The 27,821-nt window shown below is 36.2% G+C and overlaps 1 protein-coding gene and 1 long non-coding RNA gene across 13 annotated transcripts in view; one reads left to right on the top strand and one right to left on the bottom strand.

Annotated features, from left to right (window-relative positions):
* The window catches only part of EYA4 (EYA transcriptional coactivator and phosphatase 4), a 289,717-nt gene that overhangs the window by 76,178 nt on the left and 185,718 nt on the right, over positions 1 to 27,821 (bottom strand). For all 10 annotated transcript variants that reach the window (XM_034962872.3, XM_055114130.2, XM_057302596.2 and 7 more), the window contains exon 4: positions 7,258 to 7,382. In XM_034962872.3, coding sequence (XP_034818763.1) covers positions 7,258 to 7,382 — 125 coding nt within the window. The remainder of the gene's footprint in view (positions 1 to 7,257; positions 7,383 to 27,821) is intronic.
* LOC129398051 (uncharacterized) overlaps positions 1 to 27,821 on the top strand; it is a 152,522-nt gene that overhangs the window by 46,176 nt on the left and 78,525 nt on the right. For 2 of the 3 annotated variants that reach the window (XR_008625779.2, XR_008625780.2), the window contains one exon: positions 963 to 2,000. The exons of the other annotated variant lie outside the window; for it this stretch is intronic. This is a non-coding gene — a long non-coding RNA (uncharacterized LOC129398051). Of the gene's footprint in view, positions 1 to 962; positions 2,001 to 27,821 lie in introns of those variants that run through there. 3 annotated transcript variants of the gene reach the window in all.

Here is a 27,821-nt window from a genome sequence, read left to right as displayed (position 1 = left end):
GGAGGTCAAAAGGAGAAAGAAGAAGGAGAGAGTGAGTTTTTGGTCTAATTCATTATACTGGAAACATCTCTCATTAAAATTTTAAAGGTTTGCTTTTAGTCAAAGATAGACAAAGGAAGTTCATTTTACTGAGAAAAGCCATCCCTGAGAAAGTATATGAAGAGAGGAGTAACAAGCAAGATGTGTTAGCTTTACTAAAATGCCTGAATTTTAAATAATTCAACAAAATGGATGCTAACATTTGAGGGAAAGTGGTACATGTTAATGTAAAATTGTTTTTCCTATGCAAGTAAGGGTAGAACAAAATGGAAAAGTAGAAATAAAACATTTATTCTGTCACAGAAAATAAGCTGCATTCATACTAAGTGAGCATCAACAAGCACCTCTTGACCTCTAAGTAAGTCCCAAAGTTATTTTGGTTTGATTTTTCTAAATAAAAAGCAGTAATATTAGGTAATAATAAACAACTATTTTTTCAGCAGTAGAAAGCTCAAATAGAGAAGTGAATAGACACTCCTTATATTATTAGCTGATTTATTAAGACATGTTAGAATACGAAGAAGTATTATCTTGATATTTATATAATAGTTAACTAGTATAAAGTAAACATTATATAATAATTATAGATAAAGCTTGGAAAACAACGTTATTTTCACTGAAGCTACAAATATATTTGAAATGTATTCTTTTTTCTTTTATCTTGCTTTTGTTTCTGCACTTTAAATTACACCTACTATATACTTTTCTAGTGGCAGGAAACTTTCATTAAATATATGCAAGACACTATTGGAAAAATGTTCATTAGTAAGACAAATCTAGTCTTATTACTACTAACTTGTAAAAATCCTTATTCCAAATAATTATCAGTGCCTATTCCTTGACTGTTCAAATGTATTTTAAGCTATATTTTGTCTTTCTTAAATTAACATGAAGTTTAAATGGGGCTTTTAATTTATTTTCAGGACAGCAAACCAAAATCATTACATGCAATAAAATGGAAGCAAAATCCTTTTATAGAAGACAAGCACCGTATTTCTCAACCAAATGCAAGCTTACACACCAAATGTTTTGATTTCAAAAGAAACAATATTTTAATGTCCTAGGTTGAAGAGTTTTGTGGGATTATTATACTATATCTTCAAAGTAAGTGAGTCAGAGCTCGTTTTGCTAAAAGTGGCATAAAATTACTTTCTATAGCACTTTGTCGAGAACCGTTAAGAAATCCTTGTACTGTCAGGTCCCCCTCCCCACTAGTTAGCTACTTGCAATTTGGATGTTTCTGATAGAGTCAAATGGTAAAAATAAATAAACATACATGATTGGCTTTTCCATTTTTTTAGCTTTAAAAATAATTCTTATCTATAGACTAAATCAAGGTCATACATAATTATTGTCAGGTACCAGTAATGGCTACTAAATCACAGATTTCCTGTCTTCACATCCCAACCTTCATCCCTACTGCCATACACTTATTTTTAAAGCAGTCTTACTCTTGTCCCCTTAAATTGTCTTTAGAAGTTAAGTATAACATTAATGTCGATTAATTACTTTTAGAGAAAGTCTGTTTTATTATCATAACTCAAAGTTCATATTCATATGTTGCAATTCAGCCTTCATCCTCGAAAGGTAACCCACATAATTTACATTTACATTTCATCTTCATAAATCAGTGTAGTTTAAACATAGATTAAGGTGTGTGTGCACCAGTTTAAGGTGTCCATTTAAAAAACTACGTATATGTAATTCCACATACACTTCTTTCTGAACCACAAAAATCACATATAGAGGCTTTCGACAGCTTAGTTTCTACAAAGAATTTCAGAAAGAGTTAGATCAGGAAAGTTACAATTTATAACACTGCAGGGAAGCAGTAAAAGTATTGCCTACTGGTTTTAATAATCAGTATAGCCTATGATTTATGCTTGTTTGGATCAATATATTCATTCAAAAACCTATGATTACCAAGTGTCTTTCATTCCTAACTATTTAATTTTGTAAAATAATTTGATGAAGCCATTTATGACTTTTATTCTAAAAAAAAATCTACAAAAGAGCCGACCCACAGCAGTAGGTAGCTCTATTGCACAAATACTAATTCATTATATGTGAGTCAATCATCTCTACAGTAAAAATTCTAGAAGATTCTTTTCTATATCAATTTCAAATATAGAAAAAAACACTAAAGCTGATCAGAATGTCTGATTTCTATTCCCCCAAACCTTTTCTTTGAAGTTGTTTCTTAATCTCCATGTAGAATCAAATATTCCCTCCCTCCACTGTTCATCCACCTTGAACACATTATGGCATTCATTATTTTCATGTCTGCCTCCCTCTGCTAGACTTTTGGTTCCTGGATGGCTGGTATTGTGTTCTTTAGGTCACTGGGTTCCCATTTCCTGGCACAGAACTTGGCATATAATAGGAACTTGATACATTTCAATTAAGTGAGAAAGTGAAAATTTACTCTTTTAGATACTGCCCTAGCCCTCCCAATAGATATAAGTATTTTTGTATATGAAGTGTAGTTCATCATGAATCCTGACACCATTCAGCAAATTAGAATCTGGAATTACCTATATCTGGAAGTAAATTTTCATATAATTGGCATGCATTCTTATATGTACAACATAACTTATGTATACACATATAGATCTATATCAGGAGTTGGGCCAAATCTGACCCATGGCCTGTTTCTGTATGGTTTTAAGCTAAGAATGGTTTTTACCTTTTTAAGTGGCTGAAAAATATCAAAAGGAGAATATTTTGTGACATGAACATTTTAATGAAATTCAAATTTCAGTGTTCATAAGTCAAATTATTTAAATACAATCACGTTAATTTGTGTAGGTATTGTATATGGCTGCTTTTGTGCAACAATAGCAGAGCTAAATAGCGACAACAGAGAGCAGACAGCCCACAAGGCCTGACCTCTGCTTTATTTGCTAAGGTATGCTTGCATTTATGCTATCTCTATATTTTACACTTTAATAATTTTACAAATGCTAACAATTTCAAAGGAAAATCTATGTTCCATATAAATCTGCAGATGTAATTATATAATTAGGATTAAGGTAGTGAAACACATTAAATTACTTTCAAGAATATTGCAACATACTTAAAGAGCACCAATGTAGTAGGATAAAATCTAAAGGTGATACTATCTACTTATATCAATTAAAAAAAATTAGGCTGGGTGTAGTGGCCCACGCCTGTAATCCCGACACTTTGGGAGGCCTAGGTAGTCAGATCACCTGAGGTGAGGAGTTCAGGACCAGCCTGGCCAACGTGGTGAAACCCAGCCTCTACTAAGTAAAGTACAAAAATTAGCCTGATGGGCGTGGTGGCGTGTGTCTGTAGTCCCAGCTACTCAGGAGACTGAGGCAGGAGAATCACTTGAACCTGGGAGGTGGAAGTTGTGGTGAGCCGAGATGGCACCACTGCACTCCAGCCTGGTAGACAGAGTGAGACTCCGTCTTAAATAAATAAATAAAGAATCTTTTTGAACATCTCGAGTTATTGGAATGATCTTGAAAAGCTATTAAATTAGTTCTTTTCTTTTGCCTTTTGTTTTGTTATAATTTTATGAAGTGATAAAATTATTTATGAGGTGATAAAATTCCAACAATAAAAACCAAGAATTGAAAATAAAATAGTTTATTCTTAACAGAAGAGATCATGCAACAAATGCTTAGTCTGTGTCACCAACACCCACCATAAAAAGTCATTGAAATTCGGCCGGGCACGGTGGCTCAGGCCTGTAATCCCAGCACTTCGGGAGGCTGAGGCGGGCCGATCACGAAGTCAGGAAATCGAGACCGCCCTGGCTAACACGGTGAAACCCCATCTCTACTAAAAATACAAAAAATTAGCTGGGTGTTGTGGCGGGTGCCTGTAGTCCCAGCTACTCGGGAGGCTGAGGCAGGAGAATGGCGTGAACCCGGGAGGCGGAGCTTGCAGTGAGCGGAGATCGCGCCACTGCACTCCAGCCTGGGTGACAGAGCGAGACTCCGTTTCAAAAAAAAAAAAGTCATTGAAATTCATTAAAAGTTTCATATAATATGCTACCAGGACTACATTATTAATAATCAAAGTTTATCTAACATTTTGTTACCAAAAGTTTGCTTTCTTTAGCCCAGTTTACACATTTCTAAATGCAACTAAATTTATCTGACCAAATGGAGTCTGTTAACACAATGCATATTTTCATTTTCCTTAAAAAGCTGTTGCCTATTATTGCATTACTAATTAAAGAAAGGAAGATATACTGATATTTATTGTTAAGCAATTTATATACATTATCTAAGACAAAAGTCTTGCCGAGAAGTATTATTATCATCCTTTTATAGAAAGGAATTGAAGCTCAGAGAGCTTAAGTAACTTGTTCAAGGTGACACAGCCAGTAAGTGTAGTGCTAAGATCCAGATCCACAGTGGCCCTGACGCACAACTCCTTGTTCTTCTCCCATGGACTCACGAGTTTTAACACTGACATTAAGAACCAGGAAAGCCTGATGCTTACCACTTAGAAAAATGTTTCTGGTTGAGATCAGAGGTAAATTACTATTTATTGCACATATTCACTATTATAATGTTGCTTGTGTTAAACACTATTTGAGAACAGACCACAGCCAGTAAGCTAAGAACATTTTTTTACATATTAAATGTTTAAAACGTTGTCAAAATTACAATATTTCATGACACATGAAAATTATATGAAATTTAAATTTTAGGGCCCATGAAGTTTTATTGGACCATAGCCATGCTTATTCATTTACATATTTTCTATGTTGCTTTTGCACTATGATGGCAGAGCTGAGCAGCTGAAACACAGACATGTGGCCTACAAAGCCAAAAATACTTACTATCTAGCCCTTTAGAGAAAAAGACCCTGCTATAGAATTAAGAGTATCTAAATTCTAGCAACATAATTTTAAGTATGAAAAGTATATTTAAGTATAAAATTGAAAAGCATTAAAACTAAAACTATACAAATACAAATAATGAGCATATTGAAGTAGTTTTTCTTCACTGATCATATATTCTAATTTCATCAGAGACAGAGCAAGGTCCAGGCAAACTGTGCCTATTCTAACTGCTTGTTTGTGATGCACATTTCCAAGAGGCATGAGCTCCTTTTTGATTCTACAACTGGGTGGTGCCACAAAAATGTGATGGCTTTGTTCTAATTGATTTTTTTTAGGATATTACAATTTGATTTAGGAGAAAGTTTGTTTATATGTGTGTAGGTATGAATGCAGTTAATATCCATAGTTCAAAAAAATTTAAAAGCCAATATTAATTTCTAGTTTTAAATGTATAGCTTTCATTACTGATAATTTTTAAGGTGAGGGGATATTGATTATTAATGTTACCTTATATACTTTGGAATATTTCTCAAAGTCTGTAGAGTAGCAAATATCTTTCCTTAATTAAGAATTTAATTTAAATTATGAAAGTCTGTGGGTTATGAAGGTGATTAAGTTTGCATGCGTGGCCACTCTGCTTCAATTGCTGTTTGACATGGCAGTTGTTGGGCAAAATTAATCATGTAATAAACTGATAAATAGTTAGAAAACCAATATATGCATCATTTAGGTGAAATTATGAAAAATTTAAGAAAAGAACACTACTGACCTAAAAAAATCTAAGAATACAGATTGATAAGAAATCATAACCAACTGCTGTCAATAAACAACTAAAAGGCATGTTCATTTTTCCTTTTTAAGTACTGAACACAGAAAAGAGATGCAAACATAGACATAGCAACAGACAGCAATCCAGAGGGGCAAATCCACACACCCAAACACATGCAGTGTACCAGCATCTCTCATACTTGTTGCAGAAGAGGGGGTGTTGCAACTCAGCAACCAGTCTGCTGTGTTTAAAACAGTCATGTTTTCCCCTGAGAACAGGAACAGTATAAAAGTTCATTGTCTGAATGCTTGCTGAGTGGATATGAATAATCTTCAATGCTTGCACTGGTTTCTGACCTTTTAGCCAAAATTATAACTGCACTGTATGACTTCAACATTTTAGTTTATCAGGAGGTCTGTTTTAGTTCAGTCAAATATATACATATGATGATTAGTGAACTTCACCAGTCTGTTCCTAGAGTGCTTGAGTTTTTAAATTTTATTATTTGTACCCAATTTAAGGTTTAAATGTACCTTACTCTAGTTTTCATCACTAAATATTCTATACATTTGCAATTGCATAATTAATTAGCTGAAATTACAGATGCATGTTTAGAGACAAATAAACATCATAAACAAGGAAAATGTTAATCTACAAGGGAATTGGTGTAAAACATTATTAAATACAGGTAAGTTGCAATGCACACAACCTTACAAAGAAAACTTTAGATTGCATCGTTATTCTAAAATAAATGGGAAGAGGTGTATCAATTTCACAGATATTTATTTAAAATTTAAAAGAAAATATGATGTGGCAAATGCTAATATCTAAATTAAATGTCATATAATTCTAAATTTATTGGCTAGATGGATCTACAAAATTTCAAATTGTGAATAATTTAAAATACAGTCTATATATAAGTGCATACATAATCTCTATAAACACACATTCTGATATAAAAATTGGACCATATTTTCTGACAAGTTGAATACATTTTATAAAAATAATAAAGCAGAATATCTGAAGTAATAGCTATTATTATTGTCATATGCTGTGGCATAATTATGGGCTAATAGAATGAGAAATTACCTGAAAAAAATGCAATTCCTTTTAAAATAAATGTTAAGTGTTATTCTCTTTGAAAAGAAAATGCAGCAGATATGAGTATTTTTGTATTTTCAAAACCATGTGTTTTTTTAAAAAAGCACTTTTAAGAAGAAACATTTTTAAGAAAAATGTTTATAATTCAAAATAAAACCAAAAAGTAGTAAGTGTGTACACACACACACAGACATTTTTGCTAATACCAGGGTGGAAATCCTTTGACCTCAATTTCTAAAGTTTGTGGAATATTTACAAGGGCAAATACAAAAAGAAAGCCTTGCTCAAGGCCCTTGAAATGTTGCTCAATGCTATCTATTCTCTGTGAATGTTCCCAGCTATACAGAAGGAGCAAAAATTTCAAGAAAATCATCAAAACAATCAATAATTATATATACCTTGGATATAATGCTGATTTGTGTTATTGATAATAAGATATTTATTTATTAGCAGATCCCTAAGAAGTAAAATTAAAGCAAACATTGAAATATGATTCTGGGTATCTTCAGGGTAGTACACTTACCTCCTGTCCCATTTGTAGTAACTGATGTGCTGCTGAGATTAGATTTTTCCAGTTTGGAGCTACCTGGAGTATCACCACCTCCAACAAGAGTATGAGGACTTGCTAGGTCCTGCATTTCCATAGACCTGGTAGAGCAGTAAGCAGCGGAGAAAAGTTGAAATTGCAGCAGTTATTTTTTAATAGATTACAAATATTATTCTATTGACCACGTTATCTCACAGTAATAATTAAAACCAGTATCTAAGACTTAGTCAACCAGATGAACATGCCAGTTCATGAGAAACAAACATACAAACAAATGCATAAATAAATAAGAAAAGCTTCCCTAGTAAGTTAAGCCTCATAACCTGCTTGTAATAACATAACACATTATTATAACATATTATAACATAATATGGAAAACATGTTATTACTAACACAAAAATAAACATATTATGTTATTACTGTACTGACATATAAAAATAACAAAAAACAATCCTATGACTGTTCCATATAATACTGTAAGAAAAAATGCAGATCCTGTCATCTTGGCAATTTAAGCTGATATGCATACCCACCCTCCTCAACTGATCACCTTAGCTACACACTAGAGAGCTGAAAATGTTTAATTACCTAAATTTGGCATCCCCTGCCACCAATATGGAAGAAATCAGTAGCTAGAAATAAAGTGTGAACTCAAAATCAAGCAGAAGCTTCCAGCTGACCTTGTTGACCCAGGGAGTCAAAATATGAGCCCAAGTCCTGACAGCTGGTTTTGTAACACTTTTAGTATGCATTCAGGAATAGGACTTTGACTTAAGTTTGCTCCAGAGATTGTGCTACAATTGGGATAAAATAAAATTGGGATTCTTGAAGGGCTGACCATCTTTTGAAAAGGAAACTAGAGGCTGGGCGCGGTGGCTCACGCCTGTAATCCCAGCACTTTGGGAGGCCGAGGCAAGCGGATCACGAGGTCAGGAGATCGAGACCATCCTGGCTAACACGGTGAAACCCCGTCTCTACTACAAATACAAAAAAAATCAGCTGGGCTTGGTGGCGGGCGCCTGTAGTCCCAGCTACTCCGGAGGCTGAGGCAGGAGAATGGTGTGAACCTGGGATGCGGAGCTTGCAGTAAGTGGAGATTGCGCCACTGCACTCCAGCCTGAGCGACAGAGCGAGACTGTCTCAAAAGAAAGAAAAAGAAAAAGAAAAGGAAACTAGGAAAAAGAACTGTGCAGTAGCCCAAAGAAGCTACACATGCTTTCATGGAAGAAAGAAACATAAAGATCAATAAAAGTTGAGAGAATTTCTCACCAACAACCTGAACTATAACAAATACTAAAGGAAGACCTTCAGCTCAAAGAAAAGATAACAGAGGAAAACTCAGACCTACAGGAAAGAATTAAGAATAACATAAATGTAAATATATAGGTAAATATAAAAGATTATCTTTTATTTTTCTCTTAATTCACGAAAGACAGCCTATTGAAGCAAAAATAATTGCATTGTATACAGGGACTTATATAATATGTGACAACAACAGCAAGAAGTGGGGTGAAATTATATTTTTCAAGGTTCTTTCATTTGGCATGAGGTGTTATATTAAACTTGGATAAGAGGTTAAGTTTAGGGTACATGGAGTAATCCCTAGCATTAAATGTTAAGAAAAACACCATCAGGTATAACAAAAACCCAACAGAACGATTAAAGCAGCATTTTAAAGAATTCGATTAACCCCAAGAAGCCAAAAAAAAGGGAAGTAAACAAAGAATATATGTGAAAAATGGAAAATACAAAGCAAGATGGCACACTCAAACTCAAACACATTGACGATTACACTAAATATCAATGGACTAAACACTCCAATAAAAAGCTGACTATGGTCAGGTTAGATTATACAACCAAGACCTAATTATGGGGGATCTATGAGAGAAGCACTTTAAATATCAGCATACTGTGCTACTTTAGTACGCTGCCCAGACATCCTGAAGAACTCATTCCCACAGCTGCTGAGAGTGTTACCAACTGGTAGTTTTCTACTGAGTTCCTTTCCAAAACTTGCCCTCAACTAAACGGGGTCACTGTGCCCAAGAGCACACTCTTTCTGAGGGCAGCCCTCATCTACTGACAGGTCAATGGAGGGGTAAAATGACTATTCCCTCTTACCCTAAGGGTCACCATAGTCTAGGGCCTCTCATAAGGCTAGCTGAGACCTTTGCTGCAACTGCGCTACAGATCAACGTCTCTGAATCCAGCCCTGCTTCCTTCATGCCCCTCAAAAGGAACTAATACTGACAGCACAACCCAAATAAACTCCTGCAGGAAATATCTCAGCATCTGCATCCTGGGAACCTGAAAAGTGGTAAGGCCCAAATAGGTGGAGGGTCAAAGAATGGAAAATGATATACCACGCAGATAATTAACATAAAAAAGATGGTCAAGCTAATATTACATCACACAAAATAGGCCTCAAGATGAAGACTATTAGCAAATATAAAGAAAGGAATTGGAAAATGATGAAAAACAATAAATTACTCAAGAAGACATAACATGTGCCTACAAGCAGAGATACAGAATACATGAAGCAAAAACTGAAAGAATTAAAGGAAGAAACAGATAAGTCTATGATCATAGTTGGAGCTTTTATGACACAGTTTTCACAGTAACCAAGAGAAGAAAAGTAGACAAAAATAAATTTTAAAAAATATACACGTAAGATTTGGAAAACGTTATCACCAATGTGACCTAATTGACAGTTTCAGGACACTAATACCCAATAATTATAAAATGCACACTATTTTCAAGTGCACATGGAACATCTATCAAGAGGACAGACCTGGGCTATAGCTGGGCTATAAAGTAAATATCGATAGATTTTAAAGTTGAAATTTCACAGGGTATGGTATCTGACCACAATGAATTAATTTAGAAAGCAATGGTAATAAGACATATAAAAAATCCCCAACATTTGAAAATTAAACACTACACTTCTAAATAATTTGTGAACCAAAGGAAAAAAAACCACAAGTAAATATAATAAATATTTAGAACAAAATGATAATGAAAAGATCAAATCAAACTGTGGTATGTAAATAAAGTAGTGATTAATGAGAAGTTTATACCTTTAAATGGTTATATTAGAAAAGAAGAAGGATTTAAAATCTGTGACCTAAGTTTCCACTTTAAGAAACTAGAGGAAGAAAAGGAAATTAAACAAAAGGTAAGTAGAAGGAAACAATAAAGAGTAGAAATAATTGAAACAAAATCTGTGAACAATAGAGAAAATTTACAAATCCAAAAGATGATCATGAGAGATACCAATGATTTTAAAAGGGTAATAAGGAAGTATTATAAACTATATTATGCCAATTAATTCAAAGACACACAAAATCAGTGAATTTCCTGAAAGACACATTTATAAAACTTGATCCAATTAAAATAGAAAATCTAAATAGTCCTGCATTGATTAAAAAACTTAATTTATAATTAAATGTTTATCAAAAAACCTCCAGGGCCATATGGTTCAATTAATAAACACTAGCAAGCTTTTTTTTTCCTACTGTTATTTAAAAAAAATTTTTTTTAGTAACAATTTTTTTTATAAATTCTTTCAGAAAAAATAGAAGGAAACACTTTTCATTCCATGGTAGGAGACCAGAATTACCCTGACCCCAAAACCAGAAAGGAACAATTTTAAGAAAAGAAAATATGGATATATATTTCTTATAAACATAGATGAGAAAATATTTAACAAAATATTCTCAAATCAAACCCAGCAATAGAAAAAAATCATGACCAAGTGCGCTTTATGCCAGTAATGTAAAGCTGATTTCACATGTGGAAATCAATGTAATTCAATATATTAACATAATATTATTTCCATGAGTGCAAAAAAATTTTGACAATATTCACCATCCATTCATGATACAAATTCTTGGCAAACTAAGAAAAGAAGTATTTTTCCTCTGTCTGATAAAAGCACTCTTGAAAAGTCTATAGCTTATATCATATTCGGTGATGAAATAATGAATTATTTCGGTAGCAAGCCAAAGACATCTGCTTTTCCTACTTCACCACAATATTCTACTAGCAATCTTAGCCAGTACAAGACAAAGATAAATAAAATAAGCAAAGTTTAGAAAGAAAAAACTTTAATTCACAAATGATTTAATTGTTTATAGAGAAAATTCTGGGAAATTCATACCCCAAACCCCCAAACTACTAGAACTAATGAGTGAATTTACCAAAGTTACATGTATAAGGACCTTGCCAGTACTAAATAAAAATATTAACTTAAAAAAACCCTAAAAAATTATAACTTCAGTCAATGCCTCTCCAGTTCAAATGTTGAAATATAAAAGCAGTGATTTTTCAGAGGGATGGAAGTTGGGCTAATCATAGTCTAGCTCCAGTTAAGCTCAACTCTAGGAAGGGTCTCAGTGAACAGATCCTCACCTTCACTGCCAGAGGAAAGAACTACCACTTTTTGGGGAAATAAAACACAAAAGAAATACTATGCTTCAATCGCTATTGATTTATTGTATATAATGTTCAGAACATTATAAATATTTTGTGACCTAACAAAAAGCAGAAAAATATGACTCCTAGTGGACAGAAAACACAGTAAATAAAAGCAGACCTGTTTATGACCCAAGTGTTGAAACTAGCAGATAAGGATTTTAAAACTAATGTGAATATATTAAGTAACTTATAGGAAAAGATACACACAAAAGGTATATAAATATTTATATGCCATATATAGGTATTAATATATACATATCTACCATATATACATCTGTCATATATAGATCAATACATATACGTATATAACATATATATAAAAATATATGTATTGTTAGATATGAGTTCTAAATTTCTTTTCAAAGAATCAATATGTCAGTATGTCCAATTCTTTGCCTTCTACTTTTAAACTTAACTTCCTCATAAAGCAACCCTTTTCAATTACCTGTTCCACCCTGACTCATTCTTATTACCTGCTCCACCCTGACTCATTCCAATTACCTGCTTCACCCTGGCTCATTCTGATTACCTGCTTCATCCCAACTCATTCCGATTACCTACTACCTGCTCCGCCCTGACTCATTCTCCACCCTGCATAACCATTTTTTTCCACCAGACCACTCACCCTGTCATTCTCTTTAAATTAGCCAATCAGAATTAGTTTAGCCATCTCACCGTAGCCAATAGGGGAAAGACAGGGCAGCAGGGGCTATGTGCCTCAGGGGTAAGAACCCCTTTCCCTCTGTTGTCCAGGTGTGCACTCACCATTGCTCTATCTGTAAGTGCGCACCCTTCTATAGAAGTATGTTGCCTTGCTGAGAATTAAAAAGAAAATTTTATATTCGAGTGCCATTTCTTTTGCAGCATTGAAGCTTTATTTATAACAGTATGTATCTCTATATTGCATAGGGAGAAGAAAAGGAAACTCTTAAAAAAGAACTAAATAAAATTTCTAGAATGAAAATAACAATATATTACATAAGTATTATTTGAGTGGACTTAACAGCATATTGGACATTGCAAAAGAAAGGACCAGGATATCTGAAGCTGGGCCAATGCAAATTATCCAAACTGAAGCACAGAGGAAAAAAGTGGGAGTGGAAACTTAATTGAGTATAAGTAACCTGTGTAATATTATCAAAAAAACAGGAGAAAGAGAATGATACAGAATAATATTGGAATAAGTAATGGTCAAAATTTCCCCAAATCTGATGAAAAACATCAACCCCAGAGCCTTACAGCACCACAAACATCAAATAGGAAAAAGAAAAACCACAGCTAAACACATCAGTCAAATTCTGAAAATAACAGAATGCTTTATTAAAGCCAATCATAAGAAATGCATAGAGGGGAACAAAAATAAAGTTATATCTGATTTCTGAGAAATCCAAACTTAGCTCTTATTATATGTCTTCTCTTTACAAATATAATCAGTACTATCCTGTCCCAATGCCTTACCCAGACATTCACAACTCTCCATTCAGCTTTATCTTCAAGTAATCACCTAGTATACAGTTTCTTGTATCAGAAATGATTATTGTACTATTGTCACAATTTCCCCTTCACAATTTTAGCTTGTACAGCATCTTTCTTGTCTGATAGCTCCTGAAAACCATCTTAATCAATGTTTAAATACCTCAGAAATGCTACTTTCTCCAAACACCTTTTTCTGGTCCTCAAAACCAGAAGTGACCTGGTCATACTGTCATATTTTTGTTATATTATTTTTACCTTCCTCTGCAGCACTTTTCACACTCTGTCTTAACTTATTGTCGTTTGTGTACACGTTCTTCTAGAAAACAAATGAAAAAAAAGAAGCTGCCACAGGATGTGTGATAACAAGATTCTTTTTCATTTATCTTTGTTAACTCCTGAAGTGCCCTTCCTATTAAAGATGCAAATAAACAGCTGTCAAACTCAGTAGCTTCCAAACTACTAGATTGTTAATTGAATAAAAAAAGTAAGCACCTCAAATATGTGTACATATTTATTTAGGTGTCATTTATATGTGCTAATGAATTATGTACATTTTTATATAGGCACATTATAGAATATATTCAAAAGCATAGAAAGGAAGTAATAAGAAGGAAATAACATTTTATAAAGAGTTTTTCAAATTACTTGACTATAATTCCTGTCTATGATAGAGTAACTGGGACCTAATATTGCCACTATAAAACTAAAACTGAGGAAACAACGTTGGAAACAATTGTTTAGATGGCGCAGGGCTTGGTCCTTGAGAGAAGAAAGAAAATAAGTGAGGTTAGCCCTTGTGCAGTAAAAAGTGTATCATCCAAACCCTGCACATTCAAAAGAAAGGTCTGTCCCTTGACCAATTCCTGGGAGATAACCTTTAAGCCCTTGGAATATCTTAACTTATTAGAGTACCTGTGTTTAGCTGGAGCCTTGGGCCACACCAGATACTCTATGCTAACAATGATGCTAACAATGTGATTCCTGGTGGGGGCTTTGAGCCACGCAGAATCAGTCTGACTTATGACGGGGCTAAAAACAGTAATGAAGGTCAGCCACATGGGTGGTCAGACATGTTTATATAACTGACCTCCAATAATAGTGACCCCTGGGCACTAAGGCTTGGATGAGCATCCACCATTGGCAACGCTCTGCATGTACTGTCGCACATTGTTGTAGGGACAAATAAGTGCTATTTGTACAACTCTGGACAGAAGACAACTGGAAATAAACTCCGGTTTCTCCTGAACTCTGCCCCATATGCCTTTTTCCTTTGCTGATTTTAATTTGTATTATTTCATTCCAGTGAATCAGTGCTATATCCTTATTGCCTGCAAAGCTGCCTGAAAAAGTAGTTTCTCAAGAAAAGCAGTTTCTCAAGAAACATTTCAGTAATAAATGAATGAGTGAAATGGTGTGTAAGCCATAACCATCTTAGAAACAGCTGTGAAATCAAGCATGTGAGTGTGACAAGGTGAATTTAAGTGTGAAAAACTGGGATAAATGAGTTTAAATGGCAGTCAGGAATCAGAAGATTTGCCAATCATGGAACAAACAGAAGAAAAAGAGATGTGAAATCCAAGAACAAAGATGAGCTCAAAAACAGTACCAAGTAGTATCTGTAGCACATCCCGATAACAGACTTATTTACAGTCAATGCTAAATGGTAGTAAAGTCATTATCTTCTACTAGACTCGCCCAACCCAAAGACTCTTTTTTTTTTTTTTTTTTTTTGAGACGGAGTCTCGCTTTGTCACCCAGGCTGGAGTCCAGTAGTACAGTGGTGCCATCTTGGCTCACTGCAAGCTCTGTCTCCTGGGTTCACACCATTCTCCTGCCTCAGCCTCCCGAGTAGCTGGGACTACAGGTGGCTGCCACCACGCCCGGCTAATTTTTTGTATTTTTAGTAGAGACGGGATTTCACTGTGTTAGCCAGGATGATCTCAATCTCCTGACCTCGTGATCCGCCCACCTCGGCCTCCCAAAGTGCTGGGATTACAGGCATGAGCCACTGCACCCGGCCAAGACTTTTAATTTAAATGATCAAACAAATTAATGGTTGCTTACTACATGTAAAGCACTGTCACAGGTGTTAGGATTGCTGAGTGAAGAAAACATGGCCCTACCCTCAAGGAGTTTACCATCTAAATGACAAAGCAGCGTCCTGTGAATAGAAAATTAAAGTACAGTAAGCATCCATAAAGTGGAACAGATAGAAATTAATGTAAACTTAAAGATTCTAGAAAATGTCATCAGAAATTCTTAGCTGGGTTTTGATGAATTCGAATAAGGGATCCTGGGGGAGGTATCTGCTTAATGATATCACTGAAGCCACAAAGTAGTGTAGGGGCTCATAGCCAATCTGGACCACATACAAGATGAGCAAAGAAGGAACACCAGTCAGGAATAAAAGGATGAAGCACACACCATAGAAAGGAACAGAGAAGAAACAGAAAATGTTACCCCTGAAAAACAAAAACCTCAAAATAAAAATAGCCTTGGCATTTTACATTCCAGTCCACAGGAAACCGAAATGCAATTATCTAGATATTTACAATTTAGTTACTTATGCTTGAATTCATTTAGGTAGGTCAATGTTTCTTGCAACTAAAAGTCTTCAGAGAACAGAGATACACTATGGCTACTAAGAATACAGCAAAAATATTCCTGTATTTCCTTTTATATGTTTTGTGATTAATTTAATTGTGACACTTCAGATTCTTTTTAATTCCAATTTATACAGAATGTAAAATCTATAAATTTTACCTTAGGTTTAAGCAACAGAAAATGATTAATGGGTATCAGTTTTTACTGTGTATATATTGTATGTGATATGGTTTAGGCTTTGTGTCCCCACCCAAATCTCATCTTGAATTGTAATCCCTGTAATCCTCATAATCCCCACATGTCAAGGGAGAGACAAGGTAGAGGTAATCAAGTCATGGGGGCGGTCTCCCCCATGCTATTCTCAAGATAGTGAGTGAGTTCTCACAAGATCTGATGGTGTCATAAGTGTTTGGTAGTTCCTCCTGTGTTCATTCTCCTCCCTGCTACCTTGGGAAGAAGATGCCTTGCTTCTCGGTCACCTTTTGCCATAATTATAAGTTTCCTGAAGCCTCCCCAGCCATGCGGAACTGTAAGTCAATTAAGCCTCTTTCCTCTATAAATTACCCAGTCTTGGGCAGTTCTTTACAGCAGTATGAAAATGGACTATTACAGTATGACACATTCTGTGTTTGGTTTTTCATATATATATTATTACCTTTAATCTTTAAAATAACGTATTAATATACATATTATTTTCCACATTTTACAGATGAAGAAATTGAGGCTCAGAGAGGATACACAGCAGTCCCAAGGTTACACAGATAGGAAGTAGCAGCACCAGAACTTGAACTCATGTTTATCTGATGCCAGAGCTCAGACTGTTTCTATCAATTTAAGTGACTTTATTTTATTCACACCATGAAATCACAATCAGGAATGCATATCCCTGAAATAAAACATTTTGAATAGTTTTCAGGTTACTAAAGTCAATATAAGGATCTGCTCTGCCAAATTTACACTGCTCATAATATTTAAAGGTAGTCATTCTTTCTTTCCAGGACGTTTATTTCAACCCCTTGTTAGTGGTCCTTATGTCATGAGGCCTTTTGAATATTAGCATCTTTCCAGACAATATAAAAAATGAACTTAGTCATAAACACAAAAACTTAAAAAAGGAAAAGAAAGAAAAATGTAAAGACATGCAACTAGTTTCTGGGGATTTTTTTCCCTGCAATTTTTCTGTAGCATAGATGGAATTTCTTTCTAATAATTTGAAATATCCTCTTCAAACCCAAGAAAGGGGAAGCCTTAAAACTGTGTAGTTTAGAGTCTACTCGAACTCAGAAGCCATGATTCATTCTGTACAGATCCTGGTAATGAGTCATGGTCCTGCTTATTTATAAGTTGACTCCATCAGTTGTTCACAACCCAAGAAATGCAAAAGCATTCTTGATGTTCAAAGACTCCCACTCATGCCAGCTTTTTCTCTTTGCATAAAGTGGACATGGGTCTATTTCCCACATTCTCAAGAGTCCACCAAAATAGCAAATTTGCATTTGACCATCGGAATGATTTTAAGGGCAAGACTTGCTCATAATTTTTTCTTCCTATGTGACATAAGCCTCAATTCTCCTTACCTGAAAAGTAAGAATAACAACAGCTTCTATTCACATAATTAAGGCTGTAAGGCACCATCAGGGTAGAACTGTTTTCTAATTTGTTCATGAATTTTTTCCCTATTCCTAGAATAGTGGAGTATATTTAGTGGGTGCTAATGAATAAAAGGAATAGAAAAAAATGTAGATAAAGTCACTTGGTTACGTGGAGTCAAATGTAGTCTAGTTCAGCAAACATTGCTTGAGCATCTACTATGTTCTTGGGACAGTTCTTAGAATACAAAGAATCTTCAAAGATTCCCACAGGCTAGGCAGGAGAGCAAGGGGCTAGGTAAGGGGAGATGGAATTAGTTCTCTGATGCAAATGCATGTGGAAATTTCTTTTTTTTTTTTTTTTTTCCTCGAGACGGAGTCTTGCTCTGTCGCCCAGAGCTGGAGTGCAATGGCACGATCTTGGCTCACTGCAACCTCTGCCTTCCGAGTTCAAGCAATTCTCCTGCCTCAGCTTCCTGAGTAGCTGGGATTATAGGCACGTGCCACCACACCTGGCTAATTTTTGTATTTTTAGTAGAGACGGGGTTTCACCATGTTGGCCAGGCTGGTCTCGAACTCCTGACCTCCTGATCCACCTGCCTCAGCCTCCCAAAGTGCTGGGATTACAGGTGTGAGCCACCACGCCCAGCCTGGAAGTTTCAATATTTATATGTGCAGTGTTAGATCTCCCAAATGAGTGTGGGGTGTGTGTGTGTGTGCACACACGTTTGTGTCTGTGTGGGTGTGTACACGCGTGCACATGCACTTTAGAGTCAAAGAGGAAAAAGATATTGTGGAATAAAAAAGTAATAAAGCATCCTGATCAATTTAGATCTTATGAAAATTAGTAGGACATGCCACTGCTGTATATCAGTTCCCACTTTCTGGAAAAAGTACGGGCATTTAAAAACATCAGGTAACAATGCCAGGTCATGTTAAACCGACATATTTCAGATTAGGATCCAAAAACCACTTGTCACAGCTTGTAACCCTGAGCCAGTTACTCTGCTGGCAGGCTGGCTGGGAGATGTGGCTCCTCTCCATGACACAGTGTCTATATCACTGATCAGGTGGACAGATAGTCCCAGAAGGAGGCCCTCACCAACCCATTTCCCCAGACACAGTCAGAACTGGGGTCAGCTGCAGAGATGGGAACCGCAGGAGGAAGGAGACCCTTAACAAGGACCAGGAAAGTGGTGTATGCATAAAGAAAGGAAGCTGTTCTTGAAATGTGCCAGTGACCTCATCCCTGTCCCTGAGGCCAGCATGAGTGCTTGCAGTGCAAGTGACCCAACTGCCAGGGTGATCTCAGGCCTCGGAGTAACAGCAAATAAAGCCATGAACACACTGTTCTCTGGACACTTTTGCAATTTTTCCTTTCCAGGGCCTACAGCTCTAGACTTGAGACCTGCAACTCTTCCCCTTTGTTCACTATGACCCTAACAAATTTAAAACATGTCAGTTCTCTCCAACCCCAAGAAATGTGAATAAATGTTTCCGATAACCAGAAGCATTTCCCTAAATTTTTGTTTTTAAAAGTCCCCCTTAATCGGAAAACAAAGAAATAAACAAAAATCCAATGGATTTTCCAAGCATTATTTGAATGGCGCAGGATTCAGTTTCTGTCAGATCAGTTCAAACCATCATTAATGAAGCAGAAAATTATTTTCCTCTAGCAAGTAGTGGAGTAAAGCCATAAGACCACAATCAAAACATTTAATGCCATCAATTATACTAAGAAACATATCACTGTTTTTTTCTAAGAAAAAACTCTACCAGTAAAGATCAAACTGTTCACAGGATAAACAAATCTAGGTTTCCCAATGTTGTACTAACAAGAGCAAAGCATTGATATAATGTACAAAAAAAAGGTGGTAACCTATTAAAATGATCAGATTTCCAGTTCTGAAGGGACATTAAATGTCCTCAAAAGCAAAATGGAGTATTGTGCTTAAGGCTATGAGAGCAGTGTTAAGAGTGTCTACTGTCAACTAAAACCTGAATTTTAAACTCTGCCTCATTTACCAGTCATGGGACCTTAGTCTCAATATTGGAGATAATAATATCCTCTGGAAGGCGAATGTGTGAATTAAATAAGATCACACAAAAAAAAGTATCCAAAGGTTGGCCTACAGCGCCTCCTTCATAAATTTTATTACTACAATCACTTCTACAACACAGACAATAAAACAGCCTGGTTTGTCTATTTGAAAACTTGTAGTGTCAAGAAAATCATTTTCTTAAGAGGCAGCCCTTTCATTTTCAGATAACTTATACTATTAGAAAGTTTTCTATCTGGGGCTTCCCTGAAACTTTGGTCCAAGAAAATTCATTTATTGTCATGGGTCAAGTCTAAACCTTCTTTCATATAACAGTCTTTCACACATCAATGACCTGTCCTGCCCAAGAGCTTTTTCTCTCTCAGGGAGGGCATCTCCAATTCCCTCAGTCCACTCAGTTCATCTCAAACTCTTTTACTTTCCTAGCATTCTCTTCCATAAGATCTCCAGGATTCTTCTTTAACAGTGGTCCCCATAGTCACACAGTTGTGGTCCAAAATATGGCAAGGCTATTACAACTCTCACTTGTCAGTGTAGACTGAAGAGTACATTAGCTTTGTCCTCAGACACTGTGCAGTCCTAATTCATGCCTAAACCCAGCCAGTGAAATTCCCAAGTCTTTGTCCCATGTGATGCTTGAGAGCCCTGTGTCCTCCCAGTCGCTCACTACACATGCAGTTGGCATATGGGACCCGAGTGAGCAGCTTTTCATGTGTTTCTCCTAAATGCCATCTTGTTGGACTTGAGTCCATTGTTTCAGCCTGTCTGTTAGATTCTGATTCTGCTGTTCAATGTCCTCTTTCCCAGTGAAGTTCCTACCTCACCTACAAACTTTCTTAGCATGCCCTCAATGCCCTCACAATAAACATGTTGGCCAGCCACAGTGGCTCACGCCTGTAATCCCAGCATTTTGGGAGGCCAAGGTGGGTGGGTCACAAGGTCAAGAGATGGAGACCATCCTGGCCAACATGGTGAAACCCCCTCTCTACTAAAAATACAAAAATTAGCTGGGTGTGGTGGCGCATGCCTGTAGTCATGTTGAAAAGCACAATGCCAAGGACAGGTCTTAAAGAGGGTACTAGAGGTATACCTCCAGATTTATATCAGTTCATCGGGAATAGTTATTGAGCTAATTTCTGTCTTTTTCTCATAAATATCTGAGCCTCTGGCATGTGCTTGGCTGAATTCTATGTGTTCTAAGTGTAATGCATGTCTTTGCTCTTCCTTTCTGGTACTGCTGTCACAAAAGACTATGAGGTTATTCTGGCATGTCTTTTGCCTACAGAACTTACATTGGCTTATCATTATCACTGCCTCCTAATTATTTAAATTTAATCATTTGAGAATTTCATTTTAGAACCAGCAATTCACAAGAAGTTCAGTGGTTCACTGATCTATAGTTTATTATGCTATACAAAAATACAATTGAAGAGAATGATTTTTTTAAGCAAATTTCATGATAAAATCTACATAAGGAATGTGCTTTTATTAGATAACAATATGGATTAGGAATCAGGAACATGAATTTAAGTCTGTGATCCACCACCTAGAAAAAGTTAATGGGTGTGTGTAGATGGGTTTCCAAATATCTTCTCGGGTTTACAGGGCTAACTAATAACTAAATAACACTGAGACTCTTCCATAGACAGGCATTCTGTAGTCTTTTCCTTTCTCTGCCAAGACATTCTGTATCTTTATGAGGTTACTCAACCCATTCAGTTTGAGAGCAAGGAAGTTAGCACCTGCCACGAGGGATCAGAATGTGAAATGTGATGAGAGGGCCCTGTGATAAGTCCCTGACCTTAGCAAACAAAAATAAAACCTTAAAAAAAAAAAGACGAACATGCAGTAATATACAAATCAGAGTATATTTGTCTGTCCCTGAATAGGAGCCATTAAAGTTCCACTCCATAGCAAGCAATGGTTGAAGTTGTGTATGATTCATGTAACAGCAGTGTCAGGAGATGTCAGGGAACTCCCTCACTGCCCCAGCTTTTGATACTATAATATGATAGTCTCCATGAAAAAAAAAAAAAAGTCAACCAGCCGTCTTAGTGATAGGAACTTGGGCCCATTTCTCATCTGGTGTAATACTTCACAAAGCTGATCCAAACACAATGCAGCGCCCTGAAATCAGCAGGAGCTCAGCCCTGTGTTCAGTGCCAAAGAGCAAGATGAGAAATGGGGCTGGCATAAATATTCAATTGGGAAGTTATGGCCAATCTCCTTGCGCCGTGTGTTTAGTGCAACTCAAAACTGCTCCACCTGGTCCCTGCTGGCTCCCTCATGTCTACCAGGGCTGGCAGCTGGGAGGCAGGCTGAGCCTTGGAGATCTTTTAATTTGCTGTAGCACCAGGAGAGCAGGCAGGAGGGATGACAATGCATATGCTGGGATTCAATTACAGAGCTGTCTTTTTCCTAGGTGGGAGGCACCACTGACTGAAGAGAATTCAATGCTTCTGTTTGTTAAGGTCCCTAAGGAAATGACTGGTGGTTTGCAAATGCCGGGGGCGGGGGTGGAATAATGCACCATGGTCTGCCCTCATGACAAAGATATTGGCAAAAAAAAAAAAAAAAAAAATCAAGAAAATGGAGTATTTTATTGGGCTCATGTGTTATCTTTATTTTTCACTTATTTTCCAAAATGAAATCATTCTGTAACTTCTGCCCTATGAATCTCACTGCCAAAAATTTTTAAATATTGCATAAAATTAGATGTGTTCCAACCATGAACATTTAAGGGGAACACACAATGTTATAAATTTAAAGCACTCCAACAGTTCCTAAAAGCTTGACAAAAATACCTGTGATATAATTCTTTCTTTACAACAGAATGTTATAATAACATTAATTTTAAGGAGACTGATCTCAATAATCTGTGGTAATTTGTCCCTGCTGAGGAGGGATGGTGCACTTCATATTGCACTGGCTTCAAAACAAAGTTCATCAAATACAAGAGTAAGATTGCATGAGAAGTGATTAGTCAACTAGCATCAACTGAATGATTTCTATATGAATAGTTACTTTGCTAATTACAAACCATTATCATCTATTTATTGTAGTAGATCTGACAGTGCTATTACTTGGACAAACTCCCTGAATAGGTAGCTTTACTTTATTATATATTTCAAGGAAACAAAAAGTTACATTTGTTTGAACGTTATCTCCCCAAGCCACACTTGCCCTAGAACAGCCTATTCTCCCCAAGGCAGTTAGAGTGATAACCAGCTCAATGCAATCAGTCCTCTGTTCTAAACCCTCTAATGCCTTCTCATGTCTCTTAGAGTAGTTCCCAAATTCCTCCCAGTCTCTAAGGCCTTGCTTCCTTATATGGCACACTGATGCCCCATTTCTTGACCTCATCTCCTAGGTGATTACCCTCACTCACAGAGCCCCAATTCCCTACATCCCATCTCCCCAGTCTAACCTGCTGTTTGTCAAACACACCCAATGTGTTCCCAGGTGAGGACCTCTGCACTTGATTTCCCCTTTCCCAGGAACACAGTTCTCCCAGCCATCCTTCATGTCCTGTGTCTCAGCTCAAACATCCCCTGTTCAGAGATTCCCTTCCTGCTCTCCTCATACAAAATGAAAACATTTGTACTAATTGCCTACTATCCCATTATCTCATTTTATTCTTCTTCAAGGCAATTATCTCTCTGACATATTGTATATTAATTTATTTAATTGGCTCTCCCTCTAGAATGTATACTCTAAGAGAGCAAGAAGCCTAGCACAAGGCCTGTCACATAGTAAGTGCTCAATGAACACTTGTTGAATGTATGAATAAATTTTCCAGTAACTTCAATTAACCTACCTAGTTAGACTTAGTTACCCAGGTTTTGCTGCACTACTCAATATTACTAGTTTTTTTTGTGGCATAGTTTTATTGTTTTTTAGAATCAATTCTCTGACAAATAAAAAATATGGTATAAGAAATTTCTCCAGTATAAAGAATTTTATAATCTGATTCATGGAGAATCTCTAATATTTTTCATCCTTAAATATGAAAAGTAGAACAACTTAATAATTATTTAATGAGTTTCTACCACGCATTAGGCACTATGTTTTCTATATATTTGTAAAAAACACAGTTCTACCTGAAGTTTAAAAATTTCTTGAATTCTCCGTAAAACATGGATTTTAGCCTAAGACCAAACAATGAGGTAGAAAGTAAAATTAGTTTATTTTCTGTTTCCCCTAAATGTATTGAAGACTTGATGGAGTATAACATTTAAAATATCTCCTAAACACACACACCTAAAATATAAACAATATTCTCTTCTTTAAAATATTTCTGCAAAGGACATGATTCCATTATTTTTTGGCTGCATAGTATTCCATGGTATATACGTACCAGCTGGAGGTCATTATCCTAAGTGAATTTACTGCAGGAACAGAAAACCAAATACCGCATGTTCTCACTTACAAGTGGGAACTAAACATTGAGTACTCATGGACATAAAGATGGGAACAATAGACACTAGGGACTAATCGAGGTGGGAAGGAGGGAGGGGGCAAGGGTTGAAAACTAACTGTTGGGTGCTGTGTTCACAATCTGGGTGATGGGATCATTCATACCCTAAACCTCAGCAACACACAATCTACTCATATAACAAACCTGCACATGTAACTTGTGATTCTAAAAGTTGAAATTATAAATAAAAGAAAAGAAAACTGAAGAAAAATATTTCTGAAATCCACCAACTCCATAGGATAAAAACAGCTTTCTTTTTTTCCCTTTCAATGGATGACAAGTCAAAGAGACTTGACAAGTTGACTAAGTTCATACAACTGGTCACTCAAAGCCCCTTCATCAGAGCCCAGTTAGAAATTACTGACTAACTTTGAAACATTTAATTGATGATCATGAAAACAAAACAAAAAAGAAACCCCTGATTCTCATTATTTCCCCCCCTAGCTATTATCTTTATCGTTTCTTTCAGAACTCAGAATCTTGAAACTAGACTCAGTTCCTCATAACTACTTTTCCCCTCACAGTCACCCTCTATCCACTTTAATTAGAATCCATGGTGTGTCTCTGGGGTCACATTCTAATTACTGCTCTCATGGGCATTTTTCCGCCTCTCCTTAATTCTTCCCTTGACCCATTTGGTATATGACAATGTTAATAACTTCTCCTCAACCTTTCTCCCTCCTAAGCTTACTAATGCTTCTGTAGTGCTCCTTGTCGTCTGCTATGCATTAACTGTCTCACTTCCTTTTACCTAACAGAATCTTAATTTTTATTCAGGTATTCACCTCTCACCAGCAAAGGCTGGTGCCTCAAAAGAAGCTAAATCTGGACAGGTGCAGTGGCTCATGCCTATAATCCCAGCACTTTGGGAGGCTGAGGCAGGTGGATCACGAGGTCAGGAGTTAGAGACCAGCCTGACTGACATGGTGAAACCCCGTCTCTACTAAAAATACAAAAATTAGTCGGGTGTGGTGGTGCACACCTGTAATCCCAGCTACTCGGGAGGCTGTGGCAGGAGAATCGCTTGAACCTGGGAGGTAGAGGTTGCAGTGAGCCGAGATCATGCCACAGCCCTCCAGCCTGGGCAACAGAGCGAGACTCCATTTCACAAAAAAAAAAAAAAAAAAAAAAAAAAAAGAAGTTAAATCTACCCTCAGCCCCAGAAGATGGAGGCCTAATTCTTAATCTAAATTAATAATTGTTTTGGGAATAATTAGTTTACCAAATTTGTGCCAATGGGACAGAAGGAGCACTTTGCTGGAGACTTGGGGGTAAGTTCCTCTTCATTCTTCTAGGAGAGGTTCCTATTCAAACTGCCTCTTCCGCTGAATATAAAGGAGGGAGCATGTAGTCTGACTTGTATTACCAGTCATTCTATCCCCAGAGGAGAAACAGATGTAGGACAAATTCACAGCCGTGGATGGCAGTGCAAAAGGAGACAAAGGAAACTGGTTTCTTGATGAAGTTATTGAGCTCCTGGATCAACCACTCTTGAGGCCAGTCTACCTCTGGAATTCCAGTTATGAGAGCAGATAAATTACAGTATTGTTTAAAAGTGGGTGGGTCAGGTTCTCTATTACTTGTAGTTGAAACCATTTTAAGTGATACAACTACTCTTTCCTGGTTTCTTGACGTCACGTCTGGCCATGATGTGCTGTCTTTGAGTGTCATTCTTGTCCTCTTAACATTCTGCTGTCCTTATCTGCAGCCTCAGCCCTTATTTCATCTCAATGAGGTAAGCACCCTTCTGGGGAAATTCCACATGGATTTATGTTTTCAACAACTATTTTTTGTTGATTAATTCCAAATTCATCCCTCCTCAGCCCTCATATCTCTCTGAGCACCAGAACTTACCTATAATTCTATACTGGTTATCTCCACAGGGATTTTCTATAGACTCTTCTAACTTCATATGTCCACAACCAACCCCATCATCATTCCTTTCATACTTTCTCATACTCTTATCTCTAACTATATTATTAAATTGGTCTCTCAAATCAGAACACTGGAGTGTGTCTTCAAACCCTCAATTTTTACACCGTTCACCAAGTACAATCAGCATTTCTAGCAGAATAGATTCCAAAGTGTTCACTCCTTTCCCTCTAATCACTCTTAAATTTTGTCATCATGATTGTTCATCTAAATTTTTCCAGCAGGCTATATTTATAACAGAATCTTAGTTATTCACTCAGCCCTAGGTATATACCAAGTAGTAGGTGCTTTATAACTGAACCTTGATGAATGAACAAAGAACTTCCTGGTTTTACTATCTTCTGTCTTCTCTCTATATCATTCTCTAGACAATTACCCTAATTTTTTTCTCAAATTCAACTGGAACTATGTCACTGCCCTTCTGAAGTCCCCCTCCGCTAAAAAAAAATGGTTCTCCAATGGCTTCCATTCAACTATTTAACACATATCTAGTACATGTCAAATTTTGAGCTAAGGACTTCAATAGAGTGAGCTTTAATTTTTTCCTTTTAACAATCATGGAATTTAGGAAAGACTTGCAAAATGGCCTTACCCCTGTCAAAATATAGATATCATCACATTAATCTGGATCCAAGAACCTGAATCTACTTTTTTACTTTGAGTAGAATGTTCTCATGTCATTTCATGCTCCATTTATCCACATCTGTAATAGAACTATGTTGAGTTAATTTCAATTTATACTAATGCATAAAAATTCCAGAAAACATGATTGACTAATTGACACTATCTTGTACAGAAATCATGACGTTCAGAAGTGGTTCTAAAATTCAGAACTTTAATGCTACATTTTAGATAAGTGAATATGGTTTTGTGATTCCACTCAAGAAATTGCCTCTAAAGTATCACATACTTTAAAATTCAGAAATTCAAATTTGTTCATACTTTCTTCAAAGTGCTTTTCTTCCGAGGAAATGAGGATTATTTGAACCAGCACCATGTAACTGTTAATTTCATACTTTCATTCACTTATTTAAGAAATATTGTGTGTCTCAGCCCTTGGCTTTCCTTTACAGACAATACAGACAAAAATTCTCTGCCTTTGTGGAGCTTATATTCTAGTGTAGGGTAGGGGGGAAAAATATAGATTCCGATATATATAGAGAAAATATGTACATTGTAACTTCTATTCGCTTTGAATAGCAAATTGCTATAGTTCAGAAATTCCAAGGAGATGTGATATAAATAGATAGATATAGATATAGATAGAAAGGAGATATGATGCAGGTGCCAACTTTAGCAAGGCATAAATAGTCAGTAGAATTCAGACAGATGGGAAGAGAGGACAAGGGTATTCAGGCAAAAGGATAAATGTGAGCACCGGCACACAAGCTGGAAGGAACAGAGCTTGTTATGGGCAAGTGGGAAGAATGGGTTAGCTGAAATGGAGACTGTATTATACAATAGAAAAAAGTTTGATTATTAGAGTAGCTAGAGCTTTTGAAAGCCAGGCAGTGGAATCTAATGGGGAAATAACATAATTAAAGCAGTCTTTGCAAGATTAGTCTAGCTAATCTGTGTTACTATAGTTTAGAAAAGAGGGATAATTTACTGACATAGGTTAGCAAGCTGATTCAACAATTCAGGAAGAAAGTTAAATGGTTTTTGACTAAGGTGGTGGTGACAAGTGAAAACAAGTAAAATACAAGAGGCATATGTTGGCTGGGATATTACAACTTGATGATCAGATTATTTCAGACACGTTCATTTATTCGTATTTATTGAGCACCATAATTTGAGTTACTCATATTTATTCAGCACCCAAAATATTTGCCGAGTACCTATTAGGTAACTGCTCTTGTACTTGTTACTAGATTCAAAGGTAAAAAGCCACTTGCTGTGGTCACAGTCTAGCATGGAAGATCTGGC

Source organism: Pan paniscus, chromosome 5 (genome assembly GCF_029289425.2).
Source record: "Pan paniscus chromosome 5, NHGRI_mPanPan1-v2.0_pri, whole genome shotgun sequence".
NCBI classification, from domain to species: domain Eukaryota; kingdom Metazoa; phylum Chordata; class Mammalia; order Primates; family Hominidae; genus Pan; species Pan paniscus.
The sequence above is the reverse complement of the archived record's forward strand: the minus strand, read 5'-3'. Positions and strand labels throughout refer to the sequence as shown.